The 24,577-nt window shown below is 45.1% G+C and overlaps 1 protein-coding gene across 1 annotated transcript in view; it reads left to right on the forward strand.

Annotated features, from left to right (window-relative positions):
• Nucleotides 1-24,102, forward strand: part of TLCD1 (TLC domain containing 1) — a 63,361-nt gene extending 39,259 nt beyond the window's left edge. Inside the window, exons 3-4 of the mRNA XM_086955149.1 lie at nucleotides 8,335-8,417; nucleotides 22,274-24,102. Of these exons, the coding sequence (XP_086811275.1) occupies nucleotides 8,335-8,417; nucleotides 22,274-22,696 (506 nt within the window). The 3' untranslated portion in view covers nucleotides 22,697-24,102. The remainder of the gene's footprint in view (nucleotides 1-8,334; nucleotides 8,418-22,273) is intronic.
• Nucleotides 24,103-24,577: the final 475 nt, after the last annotated feature.

Consider the following 24,577-nt stretch of genomic DNA (forward strand, 5'->3'; position numbering starts at 1 on the left):
CCATTCATATTACAGTAGTAGCGAACCACATTTCGAGGCCAGCTGGGGGACTCCAGAAATCAGGCAAAGGTGTCTATTCCTGTTCCCTCGGTCCGCCTTCTGCCCCTCCGGATTGTTCCTCTGGTGCAGGATAGTTAGGTAGAGTGTCAAGCCAGTCGGCCACTGCATCCGGCCGATCGCAAAAATAAGTGCGCCCTGCATGTTCGATTCTCAACTTGGCCGGAAAGAGCATAGCGTACTTTAAGCCCATATCACGCAGTCTCCTCTTTACCCCCAAGAAACCAAGTCTCTGCCGTTGAACAGTTTGGGTAAAGTCCGGGTAGAAGTTGATAGTAGTATTCTCGAACTTAGTAGGTCCACTCACCCGCGAAGCCTGCAGGATAGCATCTCTGTCGCAAAAGTTGAAAATCCTTGCAATCCGGGCACCCACCTTTGGCTTACCACCCGGCACTCTATGGGCCCGCTCGACCATGAAAAATGTACTTAGTCCCTTGGGTGCAAGATGGTTAACAATCAAGTTTTCGACGAAGAGGTCAGCTGCAGAGTCTTCCGCCTGCTCCGGGACACCGATAATGCGAACGTTGTTCCGCCAAGCCCTCCCTTCAGAATCCTCCAGACGACGAACAAAGAAATCATTGGAGGCCCTCAGATTGCGGACCCCCGTTTGCAGATAAGCAACACCGCTCATCAAACTGGAGGTCTTAATGTCCAACGACTTGACTTTCTCGTTACTTTTTGTCAGGTCTGTACGGATCAGATTAACATTGATCACCACAGTATCGAGTTTATGGGCGAGGGTCTCCATTTGTTGCCCAAGGGAGGATTTGATCCCATCTATGGCGGCCATTACGTTCTGTAGGGTCGGTTCCGTTGCCGAAGTCGTAACATCTCTAGTGTCCTCCAGCGTTCTGCCCGGTTCGCTAGGAGATCCCTTAGTTTGGGCATAATGGTCCATATTGTTAGTCTGGGTATAGCCACCCCGCCTGGTTGTCTTGAGCTTCTGCTTTTCACCCTCTGGTTTCCCGGCCATTGCGGAGCACAGACCGACGTGAGGCAGATAGACTAGGTAGGAAGGTGGCGGTTCCAGGACCTCGGGCCGTGGCCCAGCGTCACTCAGGAGGGCACACACCAGGTATCAAAGCAAGAGTCTCAAAGCAGTGAGGAGGTACACTCGGATGTAGCAGAGAACAGCCGACCTCTGCTCTAAGGGGCCGCTTGCTTTCGAATCTCCCTCAGGGAAAGGCCAAATCGAAAGTGAAAGTCAACCAGACCGGTCGACCCCACCACCTCAGGCCGATGTTGCTCAACTGCAGCTCGGGCACTGTGCCACCTCAACAGCCGAACCATATAAACTAAGTGTCCAGGTAGGAATCATTCACAGTGTAAATTATACATTCAACAGTGTCATAACTATGATCACTAAATTGGAGAGGGTAACCGAGGGGTTTCAGCAGCAACAAAAAATGAATAGTATCAAAAATATATATTTATTTTTTGATTTTCAATCATAAACTTTTTGTGTTTTTCAGTTTTATCCAAGAATCAGAAGTCCGGCAACATTAAACCACCAACAACCATATATCACAAATCATATGGTGGCATATAAACACCTTTACCACATAGTGTGGACACAATAAAGGGACCACATGCACGTTATTATATATGCAGCCTAATTCACAAAATATAGTTACAAGTGAATTATACAATATGGTTATATAAAAGGTGTTAGGCGTCGACGTTTCGGTCCATGTAGGTCAAAAAGATCCGGAGGACCATCTTCAGGACAGAAAGAGTTGCACATAGGTATCTAATACAAACATAACAACATTAAAAAATCAGTGAAACCCTAGGGTACACGGAGATTTTTGCAGCTCAATATAAAGAACAAAGTGACAAAACACTAGTGACAAACCACTTTACTGGGACATAACTCGGTGTGGCATGCACCTTTAGACAACCACCAAGTGTACGTAAAATAACACACTTCCACAAATGTGCCAGAGAAGGAAAATGCCAGAACCAAGCCAGAAACAAACCAGAAACAAAACCAGTTGACAAGTGCCCTTAGGACCTTATTATTACAATGCAAGGAAGGTTCGGAGCGATAACCCATATCTTAGGCATGCACTACCAAATTTAACCTGTGTCCTGTGTAGTACTTACAGAAAGCCAAAAGCCAAAACGCCTTACAAGTCGTTCTGTAAATCAGTAAATGGATGGGTAAATAGCGCTGCGTGAGCTAAAGAATATCGTTCAATAACTGAGCATGCACATAAGGTGACTTACATTTGGCGGCCGCCCGAACTTCTGAAAAAACAGGCAAGTACATAATCAGGAGCCTGTCTACGCCAATACTACCTTAAATCTAGTACTATCATGCTTTGCACTTACTTCGCTAGCCAAGAGACGCCGGCTCTAAGGAGTCCGTGTGTCTTCTCCGTGAACAATCGCGGAAACCATCCTCTTCCGCATGTGACGTTAATAACGTTAGGCGTCATGGCGTCACTTAGACAGGGAACTTGGCGGCCATCTTAGAGTGGACTAAAAGGCTTACTAGTCTAGTTACAACAAAACAATCATACAATGAAGAGAATAATAACAGACTAATAAAATTACAAATACAAATACAAATACCCAAACGTCCTGTACTCCAGTGAGTTTCATAATCTAGATGAATGATTAATTATCACATACAGCCGTATGTGACAGTCCAGACTCGAAGGACCTTTACATTAGGGTAGCCAATGAATGCCATTCAATAAGCGTGTTCAGCCCATTTTCTACTGTATCATATAGCCAAATCAGTTTGTTCTCTCTTTGAGCAAGCAGTTTTTCCACATTAGGTCTTCTCCTTGTACCCTTTACACATTCAATAACAAACCATTTCATATCAGTGGGAGCATGTGACATGTTATTGAAATGCTCAACTAGAGGCGCCGTGTGAATTTTGCATCTAATGCGGGACTGATGTTGTGTTATCCGTTTCCTTATTTCCTGTGTTGTTTTTCCTAGGTAGTTTAGGCCACAAGGACACTGGATACAGTAAACCACATTTTTGGTCATGTAATTTACGGGATAATCTCCCCTTTGGTCAGTTCCTCCGAATCCGGAGGAATTGTACAAAGAGGGAAGATTATTTTAGGGAAGCAAAAATTTTGCACGCTTATTGAATGGCATTCATTGGCTACCCTAATGTAAAGGTCCTTCGAGTCTGGACTGTCACATACGGCTGTATGTGATAATTAATCATTCATCTAGATTATGAAACTCACTGGAGTACAGGACGTTTGGGTATTTGTATTTGTATTTGTAATTTTATTAGTCTGTTATTATTCTCTTCATTGTATGATTGTTTTGTTGTAACTAGACTAGTAAGCCTTTTAGTCCACTCTAAGATGGCCGCCAAGTTCCCTGTCTAAGTGACGCCATGACGCCTAACGTTATTAACGTCACATGCGGAAGAGGATGGTTTCCGCGATTGTTCACGGAGAAGACACACAGACTCCTTAGAGCCGGCGTCTCTTGGCTAGCGAAGTAAGTGCAAAGCATGATAGTACTAGATTTAAGGTAGTATTGGCGTAGACAGGCTCCTGATTATGTACTTCCCTGTTTTTTCAGAAGTTCGGGCGGCCGCCAAATGTAAGTCACCTTATGTGCATGCTCAGTTATTGAACGATATTCTTTAGCTCACGCAGCGCTATTTACCCATCCATTTACTGATTTACAGAACGACTTGTAAGGCGTTTTGGCTTTTGGCTTTCTGTAAGTACTACACAGGACACAGGTTAAATTTGGTAGTGCATGCCTAAGATATGGGTTATCGCTCCGAACCTTCCTTGCATTGTAATAATAAGGTCCTAAAGGCACTTGTCAACTGGTTTTGTTTCTGGTTTGTTTCTGGCTTGGTTCTGGCATTTTCCTTCTCTGGCACATTTGTGGAAGTGTGTTATTTTACGTACACTTGGTGGTTGTCTAAAGGTGCATGCCACACCGAGTTATGTCCCAGTAAAGTGGTTTGTCACTAGTGTTTTGTCACTTTGTTCTTTATATTGAGCTGCAAAAATCTCCGTGTACCCTAGGGTTTCACTGATTTTTTAATGTTGTTATGTTTGTATTAGATACCTCTGTGCAACTCTTTCTGTCCTGAAGATGGTCCTCCGGATCTTTTTGACCTACATGGACCGAAACGTCGACGCCTAACACCTTTTATATAACCATATTGTATAATTCACTTGTAACTATATTTTGTGAATTAGGCTGCATATATAATAACGTGCATGTGGTCCCTTTATTGTGTCCACACTATGTGGTAAAGGTGTTTATATGCCACCATATGATTTGTGATATATGGTTGTTGGTGGTTTAATGTTGCCGGACTTCTGATTCTTGGATAAAACTGAAAAACACAAAAAGTTTATGATTGAAAATCAAAAAATAAATATATATTTTTGATACTATTCATTTTTTGTTGCTGCTGAAACCCCTCGGTTACCCTCTCCAATTTAGTGATCATAGTTATGACACTGTTGAATGTATAATTTACACTGTGAATGATTCCTACCTGGACACTTAGTTTATATGATTTACATGACCCAGTCCCGGTGGGATTATTGGGTGGCTCTGTTCTAATACTACCTCAACAGCCGGGCATCACGGAGGCGTAGGCCGCAATCTTCAGAGCACCACAACTCCAGTCTCCGGGGTCCGATTCGGAATCTGAAAGCAGATCTCGCCTCACCCGTGGTTCATCTTCACAAATATGTCAATGAAGGACAGGATAAACGACAGGATAGATGTGGGAGGCTACGAGGGTCTCGGGAGCCCTGTGCTCACGCGGCCATCTTGGTCGCGCGCGAAGCTCCACCCTCAAGTTCTACCAGTGTTATCTCCACCTAGAACTACAGATGTTAAGACCTACCAATGTCAACTTCATGTAGATTGACAGATGGTATGACCTACCGGCGTCACCTCCTAGTAGACCAACATATAGTACAACATACCAACCTACTTAAAGTAGGTGGTTTAATGCAAATATTTGTGGTCGTATTTCGAACGCCAAACATTCCTACATTCCACTGCAACCCAGTATTAGGAAGGTGCGGCCTAAACATGCCCCTTTCTAATACCGAATCGGTATGTAATCACAATTCCAAATTGGGATTCGGTAACATGTTACTGAATCGCAAATTGGAAGGCAATTTACCAGTCGTAAACAGGACGTTTGAGACCTGTAAAATGGATGATACATATCACCCACAGCTTCCTCAGTTCAACGCAGACATACAGACTGTATAAGCAACCCAGCAGCGCAGCTATTGATAGTGTAGCATGTGCAGTGGCACCAGGGACCTGGTGCATTAGAGAACAACTAAAATCCATTTATGGCTCTATTTTATTAGACCAGTGGACAGGGGAGCACCTGGCCATTTGCAACCTTTCTGCTCCAATAGACCTATCAGTGTCACCTCCACCTAGAACAACAGATGTTAAGACCTACCAGTATCAACTTCATGTCGATCGACAGATAGTGTGACCTGCCCATGTCACCTCCAAGTAGACCAACAGATAGTACGGCATACCAACTTATCAGTGTCATCTACACCATGTGGCATGTGCTGCAGTATGCGTCACTGTAACTTGTCAACTCTGCATCACTTGACAACAAAACCTCAGTACATCCTGGCTGATTATATACTATCCCCTCCCCTTTTTCCAGTTTAATCTTGTCCTTTCCCACTCCTTTTCTTTTGTTAAGATTTGTCCCGGCCTCTGTCTGTTCCACTTCTGTCCATATTCCAAAGTTACGCAACTCTGTAAACCCTATTCACTAAATGTTGACAAGAAAATTTGGTAGCACAATCCACACACTTACAAGCTTTATGCTCACCAATGATGCACTTCCACACCATAACCTCTCATGCAGTGCTTAGTTTGTTCTCAACCTGGCAAGTGATGGGTGCCGATACTTATTTTTGAGGAGAGGACATTGTTTTCATCATCAGACTTTGACCCAGAGCAAGAATGAGAAAGGCATACAAGGGAGGCAGGTGGTAGAGAAAGAGAAGAACTGGAAATGGTGACAAAGGAAGAAAGCTGATATTAATAAGAACCTGCAGAGTTTAGATAAAGAAAGTATAGGGTGGTAGACCCCTGCATTCAGTAGCAGGCTCTTAAGAAACGGTTTAGACCTCTGCACTTTTATATTTCTTGTTATTAAACAGACCATTACTCTCGTACAGTACAGCCTTGTGACTTATAGTCAACGTGGCACCAACTTTGTACCTGCTTCCCAACCTTTTAATAAGGAAAAAGAAAAATATCAGTAACAGATTTCTTGTAATATAATGTGCCTCAACGACCTTTCTTACCAATTTCCTAAAAATGTTCCTACTCACAACTGCTATTTAAATGAATGGCTTCTTACCAACATGTATTGTACTTTCTACATCACTACACTAAATCAATTAGTGTAATGTTCCTAGTGTTAATATTTAATTATTTAGGCTTTAAATATCTACCCTATTCCATTTCAGTCTACCTCCGTCCAATCCATTACGATCCAATGTACCACACTACACTACAATCTACCCTACTCCACACAATCTAGCTTAATCAACCCTACTCCAGTCTACCCCCTCTACCTCAATCTACTGCACTCCACTCAAATCCACCCCAATCTTCTCCAATCTACAGTCTACCCAGTTTCACTCAAATCTACCCCAATCCAATCCAACCCACTTGAGTCTATCCCATTCCACTCTTCTCCACTTCAGCCAACCACAGTCCACTTTACCCCACTCCACTCCAGACTGCACTGCAATCTATCCACCTCCTCTCCACTCTAATCTATACCATTTACTTCAATGTATCCACTCCACCACAATCTACCCCACTCCAATCTACCCCACTCCACTCTACCACACTCCATTCCACCCAATCAACTACCCTCCAATCTATCCCACTCCAATCTACCACACACCTCAAATCTACCCCACTCCACTCCAATCTAACGCAATCCACCCCACTCCAATCTACTCACCTCACTCCAATCTACCGTAACTCCAATCTACCCCATTCCAATCTACCCCATCTACTCCACTCAGTCAACTCTAATTTACCCCTCTCTGCCCCACCCCAATGCAATCTACTCCACCCCATTCCACTCTACCCCACACCAATCGTTCCTCTTCTGTTCCACTCCAGTCAACTCCACTCCATTCCAATCTATACCACACCCCCAATCTACCCACTACACTACACTCCAATCTACCCCACTCCACTCTTCCCCAATCTGTCTCACGCTACTCCAATCTCGACTCCACCCCAATCTATCCCACTCCACTCCAATCTACCCCACTCCATTCCACCCAATCTACCCAGTCCATTCTGCCCTAATCCGCCACTCTATTTCACTCTACCCAATCTATCCCACTCCACCTAAGTCTACTCCACTTCAGTCCAATCAAACCCAGCCCACCCCAATCCACCCCAAAAGACCCTATTCCAATCTACCCCACTCCTAACTACCCCAATCTACCTCCTCCATTTCATTCTACCCTACTATATTCCACCCAACCTACCCCACTCCACTCCAGCACACTCCACTCCACTCATCCTTAGTCAAACCCAGTTTATCCCTTTCAACTCTACCCCCAATATATCCCACTCCACTCTTCTCCGATCAACTCTACCCCCACTCTAATCTCCCCAATTCACTTCACTCTAATCAACCCCAATGTACTCCACTCCAGTCTAACACACTCCACCCAATATACTCCACTCCACTTCAATGTACCCCACTCAAATCTACCTCACTCCAATCTACCCCACTCCATCCATTCCATTCTACCCCCATTCCACTACATTCAAATCTATCACAAGCCACACCTGGTCATTAACTTTTAACCACCCTGAACAACTGCCACAATGGTGAAAAACTTGGCTAAAACACTTTGCCAAAGCCAAAAGCTCCTGCATAGGTGAGATCTGTTGGCTTTACCAATGTTTGTTAAATCCTGCATCCTCTGTGTATTTTTAAGTTATGTGCAACCCAAAGAACAATCCCCAATCCTTGTGAGAAAAGCAAGCAGGGTATGTGGAACACGTCTTGCAAGACCAGCTGCTCTCTGCTGTGTAGTGGCCCTCACCGGAAACGATCGAATAATGTTTGGGTGTCTGGCTAGAGATAACTGCATAAGGAGTCTGTCACACCCTGACTTCCCCTCAAATGCACACACACTAGCATGACAGAAGTTCAGGCCTATTTAGTCGTTAAGGCTTAGAAGAGCACGTGCAGGTTCAAGTACCCATAACACGACTCCGTTCTTCTTGCAGGATATTTCATTGTGGACACAGCAGACATCGTTCTGAATGGGCAGTCAAGAGCATCATGGGAGTTCCTACTTCACCACGTACTGGTAAGCATGATCAATATTTTAAGCCCAGTGGCGGCGTGTGAACCTCTATCTATTTAGCAGATAACAGTTATCAAGATGGGGTAGAACTGATCAGATTAAACACGCAGTGCATAATACTGGGCCTCTTAACCCCTTCTGTGCTCATGATGAGCTCAGCTCGTCATGAGGCACAGTGCTCATGTGCTGATGACGAGCTGAGCTCGTCATGATCCCACCCATTTCTATTATGGTCCAGCACAGCAGGGGAATATCTCAAGCAGCCAAGGGTTTAATACAGAGGCAGTATGGGGCCTGGAGGATTCATAGCAGCTTGGTGCCAAATGAAAAGCTGTCAGGGCAGAGTTAGTGAGCAGAGTGTCAGAACATTTCTGACATTCAGCAGACCGTCCCCTCCTCTCTCCCCACCCTTTCTGAGACAGAGGTCTGTGAAAATTCCATTTCCTTATTCCCAGAAGGCATCTGTGTTAATCTTCCCTAATCAAGCTCTGTGTGTTCCGCAAGTGTGGTATACATGGAAACGCGCCCCTAAACATCAGCGTCTTTGCGGTTGAGGAGTACGGATACACGGGAGTTCACGGTCTAAGATTGGAGTGCTATTTAACATTGATTAAGCTCGACAGTCAAGTACTCTTGAGATACACGTCACGCCTGAGTCGTTCATCTTTGGTCACGCTTGTTATCTAATCGTCTGCAATTCGAACCACAATAACAACAGGGGCACACGTTCACAAACATCTTGAGGGGAACGCGGTCTCTACGTGTTATCCCAGTACGATAGCAAGAGCCGGTGGTTAAAAGAATAAAAACACAATTGCTGTAAAGTTAATCCCCTGACGAAGGGTCGCACCCCAAATGCATTGGGCTTTCGCTAAATCATGTTACAATCCTGTACAATTGATATTGAGTATGTGAATTGGATTTGATTCATATATGGACTGTATTTAGTTTGATTTTTGCATGTAGATATTGCATAAAGATATTGAAAAATTGATGTGTAATACACTAAATGTATTGATTAATTTAATGAGTTTGTTTCTGCTCAATTGAAAAACTCTTCTATTATTCTATACTGTCACACAATTGGGTAGAAGCCTTAGGGACTTCATAAGAGTGCGCTGAGTGATAGGCACGGATTTTTCCGCATCTTATTTTCACAATACATAGAAATAGAACACAGCTGCCTACCAGCTCTCTCCCTGACTCCTATTTTTATTTTAATAGTTTTATATAGCACAAACATGATCCTTGCAGGTATCAGAGCCCTTTACAGAGTTACAGTGACCAGAGTAGTAAAAAACAGTAATATCACATTCTGTAAAAATTCAAAATTCACTAACAACCGAGTATCATAGTTCTGTCATTAATAACAACAAATAGACTTTGTTCAGATCACTGCAAGTACCAGGCAGTGTGGAGAAGCCGGGGGTAGGAGGGTGGGGGCAAAGACTTTAGTGCATGGAAAAGCGCAAAAAGGTAGCTTGAGATAAGTAATCTTGTGAGAGCCTGAAGAGACTTGAATCATGGGATCTAGGGAAGAAGTTTGGTCATAAGGAGTTCCCTGCCTTCTTTCTTGAATTATATGATTGAAGTATTCGTTCTGATTTCAGGAGGTAGTGACTTCCAGATTCTTGGGGCAATCCCAAAGAAGGCACAGGTGTAGGTTTTCTTCTTGTGGAATCTTTTAGGTTTCTGGATGTTCTGGAGCTTCAAGAGCTTCAAAACCACGAATAGCCGGAAACTAGTGTCTCCCAGATGATAGCACAGATGATTGAGTAGCATATCACCTACGTATTAACTTGGGGCAGACCTTATCAATGTTTAGTAGGTGAAGGCAAACTCCAGAGGGAATGGGAAAAATTGTTCAAAGTTAAATGATTTTCAGTTGCCTGAGGCAATCTGTCCTTGCGCATCAGGCCTGGTAGAGCCAACGTTTCTGACACATTCGACCATCGCACTTTGTGAGCACCCCTGCAGAAGACTACTGTGCTCTCACTCACCTGTGATTCCTCCTTTATTTTTGGAGTGAATGGTAAAAGCTGGTGGACTCTAGCCTTCTGAGAATTAATGGCAGTGGGACTGGATGAGGGGGTGGGCCCATACACCGCCAACTCCATCTGTTCTGTTCTGATGTCCCAAGGGCAGTGTGATCTGGATGTAAGAACTGCACATAGTTCTTGATACCATACAGGGTAAGAAACATATAGAACTGATGTCTTGTGGGCAATGTCACATCTTCAACAAGATGTCCTTCATATTGGGATCTTATGATGTACTAGTTCATGGCACTGTTTTTCGGTGTGTCCAAGTTTCTTAAGAGGCAGTCTGATGTAGACATCATAAAGACTGAACTAGGAGACCAACTCGTAACTGAAACCACACCATCAAAAGGAAGCTTTTTCACAGATTCTTGGACAGCTGCAGAGCATGATGAGACCTTTGGGAGTTTTGAAGCATCCTTTGAGTGGTTGGCTGCAGGTGAGAGAATAATATCTCTTAAGAGCATCAGTGGGTTGATTCTCTGCAGGAAGGCAAAGGGGGCGCCTTTTTGGAAACGTTATTCCGGCTTTAGAGGGTCATCTGAAAGGTATCAACTGAAGGGAAAGTCATTTCTGGTGGTTGGAGATGTAGCTTTCATTTAGTGGTGCAGAATAGGTAATTTCAAGAGAGAATTTAAGGATATCCTTCTAGAGGAGGGGAAGCAACTTATGTTTTCAGGACAAGTTATTGAGTCAACTTCTGGGGTAGAGAGGCAGAGTCTCTAAAGGTAAAGGAGATACCTTCTTTGGAAGAGTGGGGGAGGAGAAGCACCTTTTTAGATAAGGTGGAGTCTATATCAGGGTCGATGGTGATGAGGACTTTGGCTTTGAGTGAAGGAAAGGGAAATTAATTTCTGGGAAGTTGTGAGTTACTACTCAGCTTTCTCTGGAGTTTGAAGATGGGAGAATTCTCTAGGGCTGGTGTGGACGAGGGGAAGTCTACTATGAGTGTGAAAGTAATGTTAGTTTGGTGGATGTGGTGGGGCCCTCATGGGTAGGTGAAAATAATGATATTTCTTGGGTAGGAGGGTGAACCATCACAGTGGGTAAATGCAAGGCTAACGTGGTTCTCTTTCTGGTAGTGAAGGAGAGGTCATAATTGAGGAGGGAAGGGATCCCCATTTTCAGGTGGGATTAATAGGAGGTCTTTTGCAGGGGTGATGTGAGGAGAAGACTGGGTGACTAATGGAGTGAACGCCATCTGTGGGAATAAAGCATAGACCATCTGTATGACCAAAGAGAATGACCATCCCAGGCTAGGATACAGAAGGGGCATCTGCAATGGGAAACTGTCTCTGAAGGCCGGGCTCATAGGAGATACAATGTATGATGTGAGCCGCCTCAAATGGGGGGCACCACTGATATTTTTAAGAATGTAATTACTTAAGGAAGAGGTAGAACCACATGCAGGAAATAGGTGCATTTGTGTGGGTGAAGGGGTCACGTTTGGGCTGTTTCTCTTAGTAGGTTAATCTTTCAGGAGACCATATCAGAGGTAACGGAAGGACATGTCTAGGGTTGGGATGGAACTCAGTCTCTGGGGTGTCTAATAACTCATTTATACCTGGCATTGCGAGCTGGTAAGCAGCCGCAACCCCTCCCAATGGAGGATGCCTTCCAACGCCATGTTAATGTACCAATTCCTCAATTGGATTGGCTCAAAATACATACCGGGGTGAAAAGAGTGTCAGTGAGTACCCGCTTTAAATTGCTCCAATATAATTGTATACATATGACCTATCTATCCCCCAAACAACTACATGACATATACCCCACCAAAGACCCAGAGTGCCCGAGATGTCACTTGGAATAGGCTGACTTTTTGCTTATGACCTGGCACTGCTCCGTGGTGCATCATTCCTGAGTGGAGATTTTGGATCAGCTGGGTAAACCACAGGATGGAAGATTCTACAGATGGTGATGGTGTGTCTTCTCCCTGACAATCTCAAGAAAAAGCTCAGTAGATGATACGCACTTTTAGGCCTCCTTATTGCAGAAAGGCGACTTGCAATTCATTGGATAAGCCCCCGAGCACAAGCTATGGACGCTTGGGAGAAGGATCTCATAGAATGGGCAGGGGTGGAGGAGACACATATGAGGCAGACACAAAGAGACCCTAAAGCACAAGAAACCCTAACAGCATGGACGAGGTAGACTCAGAGCCTGATCTCCTATACACATTCCCAGAGGGGAGCCTCACCTGAGGGATCCGGCATGAATACACAAGACCCAGGGTAACAGAAAGTGATCCCCCCCCCACACAGTTGTTTGAGTATGGACCTGTGGGAGTTATAAGGAATATAATGACTCTATGAGGGACATGATCGGTGATGAAAGACTCTGGAAGGTTACCTTTCATGGAAGCTCAAGGGGGAGGGGAGCAGGGTCATTTTTGGGGGGTTGAAATGTTAATTCTAAAGTTTGGTAAACAGACCACGATGGACCGGGAGGGGTATGTGGGGGGGAGAACTTACTTGCAGGTCACTGACCATTTGTACTTGTGGTACTCATTCTCCTAATGTATGATCCTGAATTACCTGTACATGGAATGTCTTCCTGATTTTGTTGTACTGAAAATAAAGGTAAAAAAAAGTCTCTGGGGGTGCCGGGAAAGCCATATCTAAAATGGAGCGTCTGACAGGGGCACTCTTGGGATGAAAGGATTTCAGTTTCTTGGGAGGAGAACGCATTATTTAGGGTTAGTGGCGGCATCTTTGAGGTGAAGGGGAAGTAATTTTAGAGTGGGTGAGGTGGATGTCTTCTTGCTAAGGCTATCAGAGGAGACTCGTCTCTGGGGGTTGGGATCAGAGGGAATTCTGGAGGATAAAGGGAAACCCATGTCTGCTCTTTTGCTCTCCAACAAATGAATCCTTCTCTGTGACTGTGGATAAAGGAAAAGTCACTTAATGGACGAATCAATGAGAGGATATTTCTGGGTATGAAGAGGACTTCTCTGTAAAGTCATGTGGGCCTCGGGCGTTATTAACAAATTAGGGCCTGGAGATGCCAAACCACATGTTACACGTTGGTCGTCTTTGCTATCTGTTGCATTGCCAGCCCTGGATTATCTGCCTGAGATTTGGCAACACTTGTATACTTGGGGTGCTTCGTATCACCACTACAGGAATCCCACATTATCAACAACTATACAAGGACCCTTGTAGAGCAAAAAATATTACACAATGATATCCCCATGGCGACCGATCTTTCAGTACACAAAGCACTTTGCGTGTAGGGCTTGGCAGGAAGTCGCTTCCTGTTGAGTAAGGGCCGGGGTAAACCACATCACCAGAACCTGGCATGAGGTGCGAGACACCGCCCTTCGTGTGGGGTGGGCTCAGGATTCAGCCAGCCTCGAAAGGAAAATATGTGCTCACCCTTAACATCCACAAATATCGCAGCCTCGCTTTCCGACTCCTGTTTGTGGATCGGTTTAAACAGCAGTGCATTGCACTGCATATACAAGCGTCTGTTGCATATTGTTGTCAGCATTTCGAGGCGCCACAAACGTATTTATTTATCCTTTTTTTTGTAGGAAGAGATACTCTATTTTTATTTGGTGTTTGTGTAGGGCGTAATCTGCTATGAGTTTAGCATTGCAGTTCTTTTCCGAAGTCCGGGGACGTGCTTCCGGTACACACATGACATGAGTTGTGTTCAGTTTGTGGAGATGTTCGGTCATTGGAGGATTTCAACTGCTAAAAAGCTCTGACTGCTTTCTTCTTAAAATCCAGTCAGTGAAGAAAATAAAAGATAGTGCTCCCAGGGTTTGGAATTCTCCTCTTCCTTCCCAAATGCAGGACATTCACCTGCTAACTCTCTTTCAACAAACATTTGCAATGCAATATGTCTCGCATTTACGAGATTTTATGGTATTGGCATTGTAAATGACAATGCGCTGTATTTATGTGTTTGTTTTTAAAACAGATAAATAAAAAATATTGTCATTTACAATGCCAATAGGTCAAACTCTCTCACATGCAAGACCTATTGCATTGCTTCCTGTTGCAGAGGGAACACACGGGGAGGAGGAGGAGTCAGCTGCAATGAGCCGCACCGATTAATAGAGCAGCACGGCTCGTCAAAGTCTATTTTTTAAATATTGTAAGATTTTGGGGCCAGTTGTAGGTCGGTCGGTAACGGACGAAAATCGGTATTTTCGGCCGTTACCGATCGGTAAATATATGATAGGTATGTAGGGGGCATTATTTTACCGATTCGGTAAAATAAAAAATCGGTAAATTTACCGAATGTGAGCCACCCAGATGTAGGTGGGACTCTTCAGAGTCCCAGAGGCCTTACCGAATCGGTATTTTACCATCAAATCCAATTTGATGGTAAAATACCGATTCCGGTGTGCATGCACATGTGTGCATGCACACCTATGCCATGTGACAGGCAGACCTGCCCTTAGGGCATGTATGCCTGCCACATGGCACCCGAGCCTGTTTTGGGGGTGCCAGAGGGTGTCAAAGTGACACCCCCTGCACCCTTGTCAAAAAATCGGTATTTACCGATTTGGTAAATACCGAATCAGTAATGCCCATTCATTCCTAAGGGCTTCAAAGCCCATAGGAATGAATGGGCATTACCGATTCGGTATTTACCGAATCGGTAAATACCGAAATCATCCGATTCGGTATTCCAGCACATCTGGAATACCTACATGTCCACCCCATAGATTTACCGATTTTTAATTACCGAATCGGTAAAATTCGGTAATTAAAAATCGGTAAATCTATTTCACCTACATCTGGCCCCAGGTGAGCAGCACAGCATGTCACCTGTGGCGCACTGTTTACAAAAGCTTACAATTTTGGTAAAATAGACTTTGGTGAGCCGTGCCTTCCTTTTCTTCATCACGGCTCGCAGAAGTCTATTTTTTCAGTAGTGTAGGATTTTGGTAAGCAGCACAGTACGCCGACTGTGGCGCACTGCTTACTAACAGCTTACAATTGGTACTGGTAGAGTGCAGAACCTTAGATACGCATTTACGTGAGGCACGTTATATACGTAGGCGAAAGTGTAGACGGAAGAAATCCCCTGTGAGAATCGGAAGGTTAAGAACCACGGATTACGTGAACGAGAAGTAAGTGAAAACAAAGCCTAAATATTGGCACGTTTGGGTGTGTTTGGGTTCACACGCACTACAATAACGGGTAGTCCTTGAACAGCATAAAGAAACAGGGTAATGCATGTTTACCGCTGGCGCCTACGTAAACACTGTGGTTGAGTTTAATGAGGTACCGGTGTGGGGAGAGTGGTCACGTGAGGCACGACTGCATTAGTCAGGACAGGAAAGTGTTTTTAACCCCTTCGCTGCGGCGGCTATTCCGCTGCAGCGCTAAAGGTGCGGGGCGGCCGCGCGGCGGCCGCATGCTGGTGACGGAGCCGCTCCGTCACCAGCCGCGGTTGAGCTATGCTGGTGACGGAGCGGTTCCGTCATGACCTGCCCCGCTCATTAGAACGCCCGCGCAGGCGCGAAATCAGCGCCGCGCAGGCGCGGCGGCTGGGCCATGACGGAACCGCTCCGTCATCAGCACAGCTCAACTGTAGCTGATGACGGAGCGGTTCCGTCATCAGCATGGGAGGGGTTAATGGAAGTTGGAATTAGACGAGATCGGCGGTAAAGACACGCGGTCACCATGCAGTTTGTAAAATAAGTAGGATATCACGCCAATCACGGTGATGTTAAACTTTGACTCATGATATAGGCTAGACATCAAAGTACCCACAGTCTATAGTCCGGCCAGTTTAAAATCAAGACCATTAATAGGTACAATGCACAAGGGTCACGGGTAATAAAGTGTAGCCAATTTTTACACTAAATCCGATATTAATGGAATACATCACTCCCTTTACTTTCAGATAAAAGAAACAACGCTTCACTCTACCTCCTGTATAATTAATCATTACAGAGGTATGTATCACAGAAAGGAATCTGGCACATTAACTTATCACTAAAGAAATGATTAAAACAGGGATTTGAATAATTATCACATCCTAATTTATAGGTGTAAGGAACATCTATACTGTCTGAGTCGGCGGACCGGCAGTGCAGTTCTGAAAAAGACCAGGACTCCGAGTGGAGCAAGGTCTACAAGAGGTGAGCAAACGACCATGCCCTCAACTTATTAGTATATTATACCACTGACCAATCCCTGATACGTGTCCATTATATATTTAACAGGCTGTCCTACATATACAGTCCTGATGAAGACCCGCCCCTGATGCGCTAAATCACTGCATCGCTTCCCTGGGTTGAAACGTCGACGCAATCCCTTCTTACACGAACCAACTATTCAAAATCTTGTAGGAACCAAGATTAAATTGATGTACCTACCAGATTATTGTTTATATAGTTGTCGCTGCCAATAAGTATATGAATTAACCATTTTACTTGTTGTTTTAATAGATTATTATCTTTTGCACAAAATGTATGTGTCATGTATGTTTTAAGTATGTTTTAGGGACACCAACTGAAGTAATTTGTGTTTCAAAATATAAGAGTTTATGAGTAAAAATGTACTTTCTGTTTTTACTTTGTGGTCAGTGTGTTTGATTGTGCTGATATAAGTATCACTATCTTTGTATCCTGATTAGGGACGAAGTTTACAAGAAATATAATTGAAATACTAAATCATTGGGTATTCCGGTCCGACAGAACCATCATTATTTAGTTTATTATCCCCCAGGTTCTGAGGGTTACAGGGTCACCCCATTACATGTAATGGCGTATTATGGAAGGACTTCAAAGTGACCATTAGGGGGGTCTGCATGGGTGCGCAGGCCGGTGTATAGAGGGATCTAAGATGGAGAATTCATAAATTTGCTGCTGAAATCTCTGCGCTGGAGCGTGCTTATAAGAAGGACCCCTCTCCTAAGCTGTTGTCAGCCATTCGGAGCCTTGTGACTGAACATAATGATACTGTGGATCAAGATCTGGTGCATAGTTCCAGATAAAACCCAGCGTGATATTATGGGGAGGGGGGCAGACCAAGCCGCTCTCTGGCACAAAAATGAGCGGCTCCACTTAGTCAGGAATACATCACGGAGTTGCAGGTGGATGAGGGGGTTGCGCACTATACTACACCGGAGATTAGTGAGCTAGTCCTTAGCTTTTATTCCAAACTCTATGCACAACAGCCTACAGTGCAGACAGTGGACATACATTCTTATCTTGACGACATTGAACTTGGGTGGCTGTCCCAGGGGAAAAGGGAATATATTATGCAGCCATTTGATGTAGAAGAAACTTGCCATAATGTCTCTCCCCACATGCAAGGCTGCGGGCACTGATGGACTCCCTAGTGAGTTTTACAAAGCCTATGTGGACGATTTAGCCCCCAGGCTGCTAGAGGTTTACGTGGGGGTGTTTGATACAGGGCGCCTCCCGCCCACTCTTAGAGAAGCCCTGTTGGTGACTCTCCTAAAGCCTGATAAGGCTGCAATCCGTTGCGACTCCTATAGGCCTCTCTTAATTATTAACATTGAAGCCAAAATCTTGGCAAAGATGATTGCTAATAGGCTCAAGCCACTGGTTCGTCTCCTGGTCCTGCCAGACCAATCGGGGTTTGTACCTGACAGATCAACCACGCACAACCTATGTATGGTGTTCGCCACTCTTCTTTACTTTGACCCAGACTTTCGAGCAGTGGCAGTGCTGCTCGACGCAGCAAAAACATTCGATTCTCTTCAGTGGGACTATATGTTCACTGTTTTGACTAGGATGGGCCTATCCCTGTTCTTCCTTCAGTGGATCAGGGTGCTGTAAACAGAGCCTGTCGCTCGGGTCCGTGTTAATAGCTGGGTGTCCGCAGCTTTCCCCATTGAGAGAAATATGCGGCAGGGGTGCCACTTGTAGCCTATACTCTTTGCGTTGGCACTGGAGCCTCTTGCCTGTAAGCTGCCCCAGCTGCATGCGGGAGGGGGGGGGCGTTATGCTTTCGGCAGTGACCTCTAGTGGTCTTGCTGTACGCCGATGATATGCTACTGTATTTTCGTGAGCCTGCTCGTTTCCTGATGGAATTGCTTCGTGAATATGTTGAATTTGAAAGATATTCTGGTCTAGGGATCAATTGGGCAAAATCAAAGGTGTTCCCGCTGATGGCCGGCACGCGGGAGAGGAGCTGGATGTACTGCTGACGTGGACACAGGATCCGGTGAGGTACTTGGGCATATGGTTACAAAGAGGTCCTGAGCAGGTCATCTCGATGAACTATGGCAGGGTTATTTCTCGGATCACTGACCAGGCGGAGCGGTCGGCTCGGTTGCCTCTGTCACTTGCGGATAGAATTGCGGTGATCAAAATGTCTATCTGGCCCAAGCTTCTTTATCTGTTTATGAATACCCCCATCAGGTTGAACACCTCACTGTTCAAAACGCTCCAGTCGGCTCTGCTAACATTTGTATGGGGAAGTAAGAAACCCAGATGTAGCTGGTAGGTCCTTGTGCAACCAATTGATCGGGGTGGTTTTGAGACCCCTGATATGCGCCTTTATTACCTGTGTGTGCAGGCGCAGTTTGCGCACGATTGGCACTTTCCACAGTGGTTCCAGCCCCACACAGCTATAGAGACAGATGCTGTTCTCCCACTGCCGCTTGCAGCGGCGACACTCTCGATGGGAGGGGGAGGCCCTAGAACTGAAATCAACCCTGTGCAATGCACTGCGTATGCCTGGGGGCGCTGGCTAAAAGAGTGCAGCTTCCTTACCTCTATGCCCTGTCGCTGGCTGTGCAATCAACCATTTCGGCAGCACGTGAGCAGCTGGCACTGAGGGCATTGGCAGCTGTTGGGATCACACAGATGGGGGATCTATATATGCAGGCCCAGTTTTGCTCACCGCAGGACATACAGGACGGTCAGACCGCTGGCTTGATGTTGGGATTCATCTATGTAAGGGTGCAAGCTGTTAGAGCCATCTACCCTGACTTCCCGTCTGAACCTAAAACACTGCTGGCACTGCAGGCGGTGCTAGCGGGGAAGGAGCGCAGGGGTCTGATCACCAGGCTCTATAATGCATCACTGCCGGAGAGGGAACCTGGGGAACACCCCTCATATCTTAAATGGAATGATGCGCTGGGGTTCACACTTTCGCTTGAACACTGGAAATTCTGCTGTGAGTTAACGGGTCGCCTCACGGCGAATTGTAATCTTCGCTTAATCAATTTTAAGTATCTGCACCAATTATATTATACCCCGCTACAGCTGCAGAGGTTTGGTTTGCGTGAATCTGCTTGTTGTACAAGGTGTGGTCAGGCTGGGGCTGATTTTCTGCATCTGGCGTGGCTATGCACAGCGATATTTGCTTTCTGGTCCAAGGTTGCGAGTGTTCTGACCGATGTTGTGATGGAACCTGTGCGATGTGCTCTGGAAGTTTGCCTGTTGGGCAACGTGAAGAGTCTTAAGCCTTGCAATTGGCGAATTGTTGTTGTATCGACCCTGCTGGCCAAAAGGGGGTAAAATCTACTCCCAATGTTAAAAAATGGGTCAACGACTTAATCTATTGTATTGACCAACTAGGTACCTATGTGGAGGAGCTTCCTGAGGCCTCAGGGCCCAGAGATTTCTGGGCCCCACTCACTGCCTATTTAGTGAGCCATCCTGATTTGTAAAGTGTCTATTTATGTCTTGCTCTGCACCTTGACAGTGCTTCTGGAATTGGGTCTTCACTTATGGTGAGCCACTTATGTTGGTCTATGCTGCCTGTGGTTCAACCACTGGATAAGGAAGATGTCATCTACTGTGCGGGTTGGGGTGGGGGGTTTCTTTTTTTTTTCTTCTGTCGTCTTTGTCCTGGGCCTTCTATTGTTATTGTGGATATGCTACGGTTTACATAGGAAAAAAATGCTTGCATCATTATATGTTAACTTATGATGGTACTGCTGGCTCCTGCTTTGGGACCCTGTGTATTATTGCTGCAAGTTACTCAATAAATAAATTAAAAACAAAAACAATCAGACAGCTTTCTGGGAGCATCATACATGCATGATACTGTTAAACTTTGAAAACCTGTGTACACGTGTTTATACTGGAAGTGCAGTCCGAGCTTGCAACATTTCCTTAGAGCACTCACCCTAATAATAAAAGCTTTGCATAAATGAACCAAAAATACAAGTTCAAACATCATTAACATACGAACACATAATTACCTTAGCTGAAGGCAATGCCCTCCGTGATCCATCCTGTGGTACTGTAAACTGGCAGCCAAAGTGCTTGTGCTGCAGGGGGTTGGGCCTACTTGTCCTAAGGACAAAATACCCATGAAAACGTGCTATCCTTGACCTCAAACAATATGTCCTGAGCGTCGGGCTATATGAATTCCACACCCTTGTGACTCAGATGGTGGCAGAGGTGACGGGCTTCCTGATCCCACTGGACCAGGTCCGGTGTCTAGTGAACATGGGATGTATTTCTAAGAAGAAGGCACTGCTGCAGTTTCAGAACCAGGCCTTGATCCTTGCCAAGCAATGCATCGCCATTGCGCGGAAATCAGCCACACCTCCCCCTTTGAACCAGTGGCAAGATGAAATGAGTAAATGGGCTGTAGTTGAGCTGGCGGTAAATAAAATGTTATGAACAAGGGGGAGAGGTGAGAACTGCCTGGGCCGATGGGATAATTACTAGGAGAAGGTGGAGAGAAACGTAGATGACCGCCCCCTGTCAAGGCCCCTGCATCCCAACTGGAGAATGGTTTAGAATGGGGGACAATTACATCACCCGACCATTTGATCTACAGTGTTGCCCTGGTGATAGGGTGGTGTAGGAGCTGAATGTCTGCCAATAAGCAGTGATGCTCAGAAAGAGGGAGTCTTGATGGGGAATCCAGAAACGAGCAAGGCACAGGGCGGCACGGGTGGCCGGGTATGGCTGGATATACCCACCCATGGTTTTATTTGTTGCACCTTTTGTTTCTATCTTTTGGACATTGTTCATGATGACATGTAAATATGTTTGTTGCTGTTGCTTCTTCTCCTGATTCTTCTTGCATGCCTAGCATATAAGCGTTATGTTATGCCTGTTTGGCCTTCTTACTCCTCCATGGTGGAATGTATCTATGTGGGGGAGCGAGGGCCTAATCATGTTGTGTTGGCTATTGTTATGATCAAGCACAAGCAATGCATCTCGGACTTTCCTTCTCTGACCCAGATGTTGGTACTGTAAGTGATATGTGAATTTTCTACACATGAAAAATACAATAAACATATATTTTTTAAAACATTAGTAGCTCTGGCTGTATAATGTCTTACGGTGTAAACTATGACATTTTTAGTGCAAACCATTGTCTTATTACCATACAAAAGCCAAACCTATTTGCTTTCTTGTTAAATAAATGGAACAGTGGCTCTGAGACCAGCACTTACACATTTCAGAGGTGCTAACTCATCCTTAAGTCCAGCTGAACACTCTCAGTCACCCCCACCTATCAAGCTGTCCATATCTCTTAATCATTCACTGCCATGAAACACATCCATACCCGGCAATCTCTGGCCAGAGACCATAACCCAAACATTCTGCTCTAAAATCATTACCCCTCTGTACACCAGCTGATACTTCTCTGTCGCCCCTCGCTTCCATAATTCAAGTAGAATTTGCTCACATGCCAAAACCAAGCCATACTTCCGGATTATCCCAGACCCAATCATTCATCCAGTTGAAACTGTTCAAAGACCATCAGTCATCAATATCTCTGGTAGCCATAGCTTTTTGAACCTGTAACCCATCCTTATCTGGAGCAGAGCTCTTATTCCAGAACCTGTGGTTTGAGGAGTCACACAATGACATCACCATTCTAACTATCTGTGTTTATGTTGTTTCAGGTGACTCCACCATTTGTCTTTGCGGCTTTCACGAGGCACTACGTGGCTGGTGGTGTCATCTCGCTCTTTGTGGAGGTGAACAGTATCTTCCTGCACACCCGCCTGCTGCTGAAACTGAGTAACGCCCAGGACTCAGCCATATACCAAGTCAACAAGTACTTGAATCTTCTCACCTTTGTAACCTTCCGCTTGGGCGCTCAGATCTACCTCACCTCGTACCTTCTTGGCAAGATGATGGAACAGCATGGTGCCTACTTACTGGTGCGCAGCTCGGTGTCCGACACCCTGATCCTGTTCTCTCTCTGCACCGTGGACTGCATGATTGTGATCTACCTGTATCGGCTTGTGCGGGCAGACTTCCTCTCCCGGCCCAGGACCCGCAGAGCAGGCCAAGGAAAGAATAACAAGTTTCTAACCGACTAATCTGAAAGACCTAAAAACAGAGTGGCTTGAAGACATATTGCAGGCTTTGAAAATGGACAAGCAGGGATATGTGTTCTCAAGAAGCCAAACACCAAATGCCCTGAGCAGACCTATGATGAAGAGGGAGTGCTTGTGCTTCTACAAAACAGGGTCTAGATACTTCAAGATGCACATTGGTAACAGGTCTGCGTGATGGGCTATCATTTGATGGCATTCCACCTTCTGCTCAGGTTTCCACATTTAGACTATGAAATTAAAAATGTTCTATGGACGGCATGTGCCTGTCCTTTCTCAGGTACCCATAGTTGAATTACAATTTTTGTCCAGCATCTCACACCACCCAGGATGCAAACTTTACATTGGTATGAGGTTTATAAACAAAGCAGATGTTATCGCAGTACATTAAGTAGCAGGCATAGGGTAATGAACTCCAGACTTTAGAAACCAAACTCTTAATGGTTCCACCCAGCCTGTCACTTTCTACCAAAGTGCCCATGAAATGCTTGTCCTACAAAACCATAAGGGCTGCCTTGACTGTCTTGTTGGGCTGTGCATAATCTGGCATCTCGTTACTAGTGGGGACCTTACAATTGTAGCTGTTTAGTATAATTAAGAGCCCTGAAGACTTTTTATGCTGCCCATCATAATCTGGAAAAAGGCAACAAGTATCTCTTGCGGTGCCTGAAGGCAAATACGGTATTTCTAGCCGCACTTCAGTCTCTGATACATGTTTCTGACTCTTGCCTATCAGAGACAACAGCCTATGTACTGGGCACACTAGAAATAGGAGGACCTTCTTCCACAGCGTTTTCCACATAATTATTGATTTATTCTGCATGCCGTATAATCCACCTGTTCTATATTTTTGTAGCTTTCACCAAAAAAGATGCGTTTCTATCTCAGACGGATCAACATGTATTGAAACAAGCACCAGGCAGGGTGCCGCTCCCTGGCAGACCTGTTGCAAAGGTTAAATGGTCACCTTTCAATTGCTGATTGTTTTATTCGGGTAACAGACTGGTACTTGTGAGTTAAAGCATATGCCCAGACAGTATCATTTTGTACAATGATGAAAAATATTGCCATAAAATGTGCTACACTATTCAGCTTTTCTCGCTGCATAATTGAGTAAACCCTTACATGTAACATGGTCCGGCATTGTCTCCTAATTCTTGTTGACCCGCCTACAGGACATTGTCATAATAGTAGTAAAACACCCCCTTAAACAGATAGTGTAGGTGCAAAGACATTATTACACTTGCTGTTATTTTATGCTGCTGCAGGTAGCTGGCTGGATAATGTTGGAAGCCACAGTTTTCTATCTGAATCCTTATCAGTGCCTTAACTGGCTAAAACAGGAAGAGATGTGCTCCGATTTCAATACAATAAACGTGTGTGAAAATGCTTATTGTGTTTATGTTATGTTATGTTATGTTATGTTATGTTATATGTATTTATATGACGCACGGCTGCCCCAGCAAAGGGGCGTCCCGGCGCAGACTGTTCGTGCCTCAGACGGTGGTTGCTGCTGATGGAATATTGCAGAAGACATAACATGATTAACAGAAGAGGTAGGTTTTTATGGCCTTTCTGAAGGACAGCAAGTTGTTAAGTCCGCGTATCTGGGCTGGAAGTTTATTCCAGAGCCTAGCTGCTAGGTATCTGAAAGAGCGACCGCCCATCCGGGCTAGTTTAATGCGGGGGACAATGGCAAGGTTCTGTCCTTCCGACCGTAGCGCGCGTCGGGGAGTATAAAATGAAAGGAGTGGGCACAGCATAGGGGGGGAGGCAGATTTCAGGATTTTAAAAGCGAGGCACAGCGTTTTGAAGTAGATCCTCTTCTCTACTGGAAGCCAGTGAAGTTTCAGAAGGGTGTTAGTT

Source organism: Lissotriton vulgaris, chromosome 2_1 (genome assembly GCF_964263255.1).
Source record: "Lissotriton vulgaris chromosome 2_1, aLisVul1.2, whole genome shotgun sequence".
In the NCBI taxonomy this organism is placed as follows: Eukaryota; Metazoa; Chordata; class Amphibia; order Caudata; family Salamandridae; genus Lissotriton; species Lissotriton vulgaris.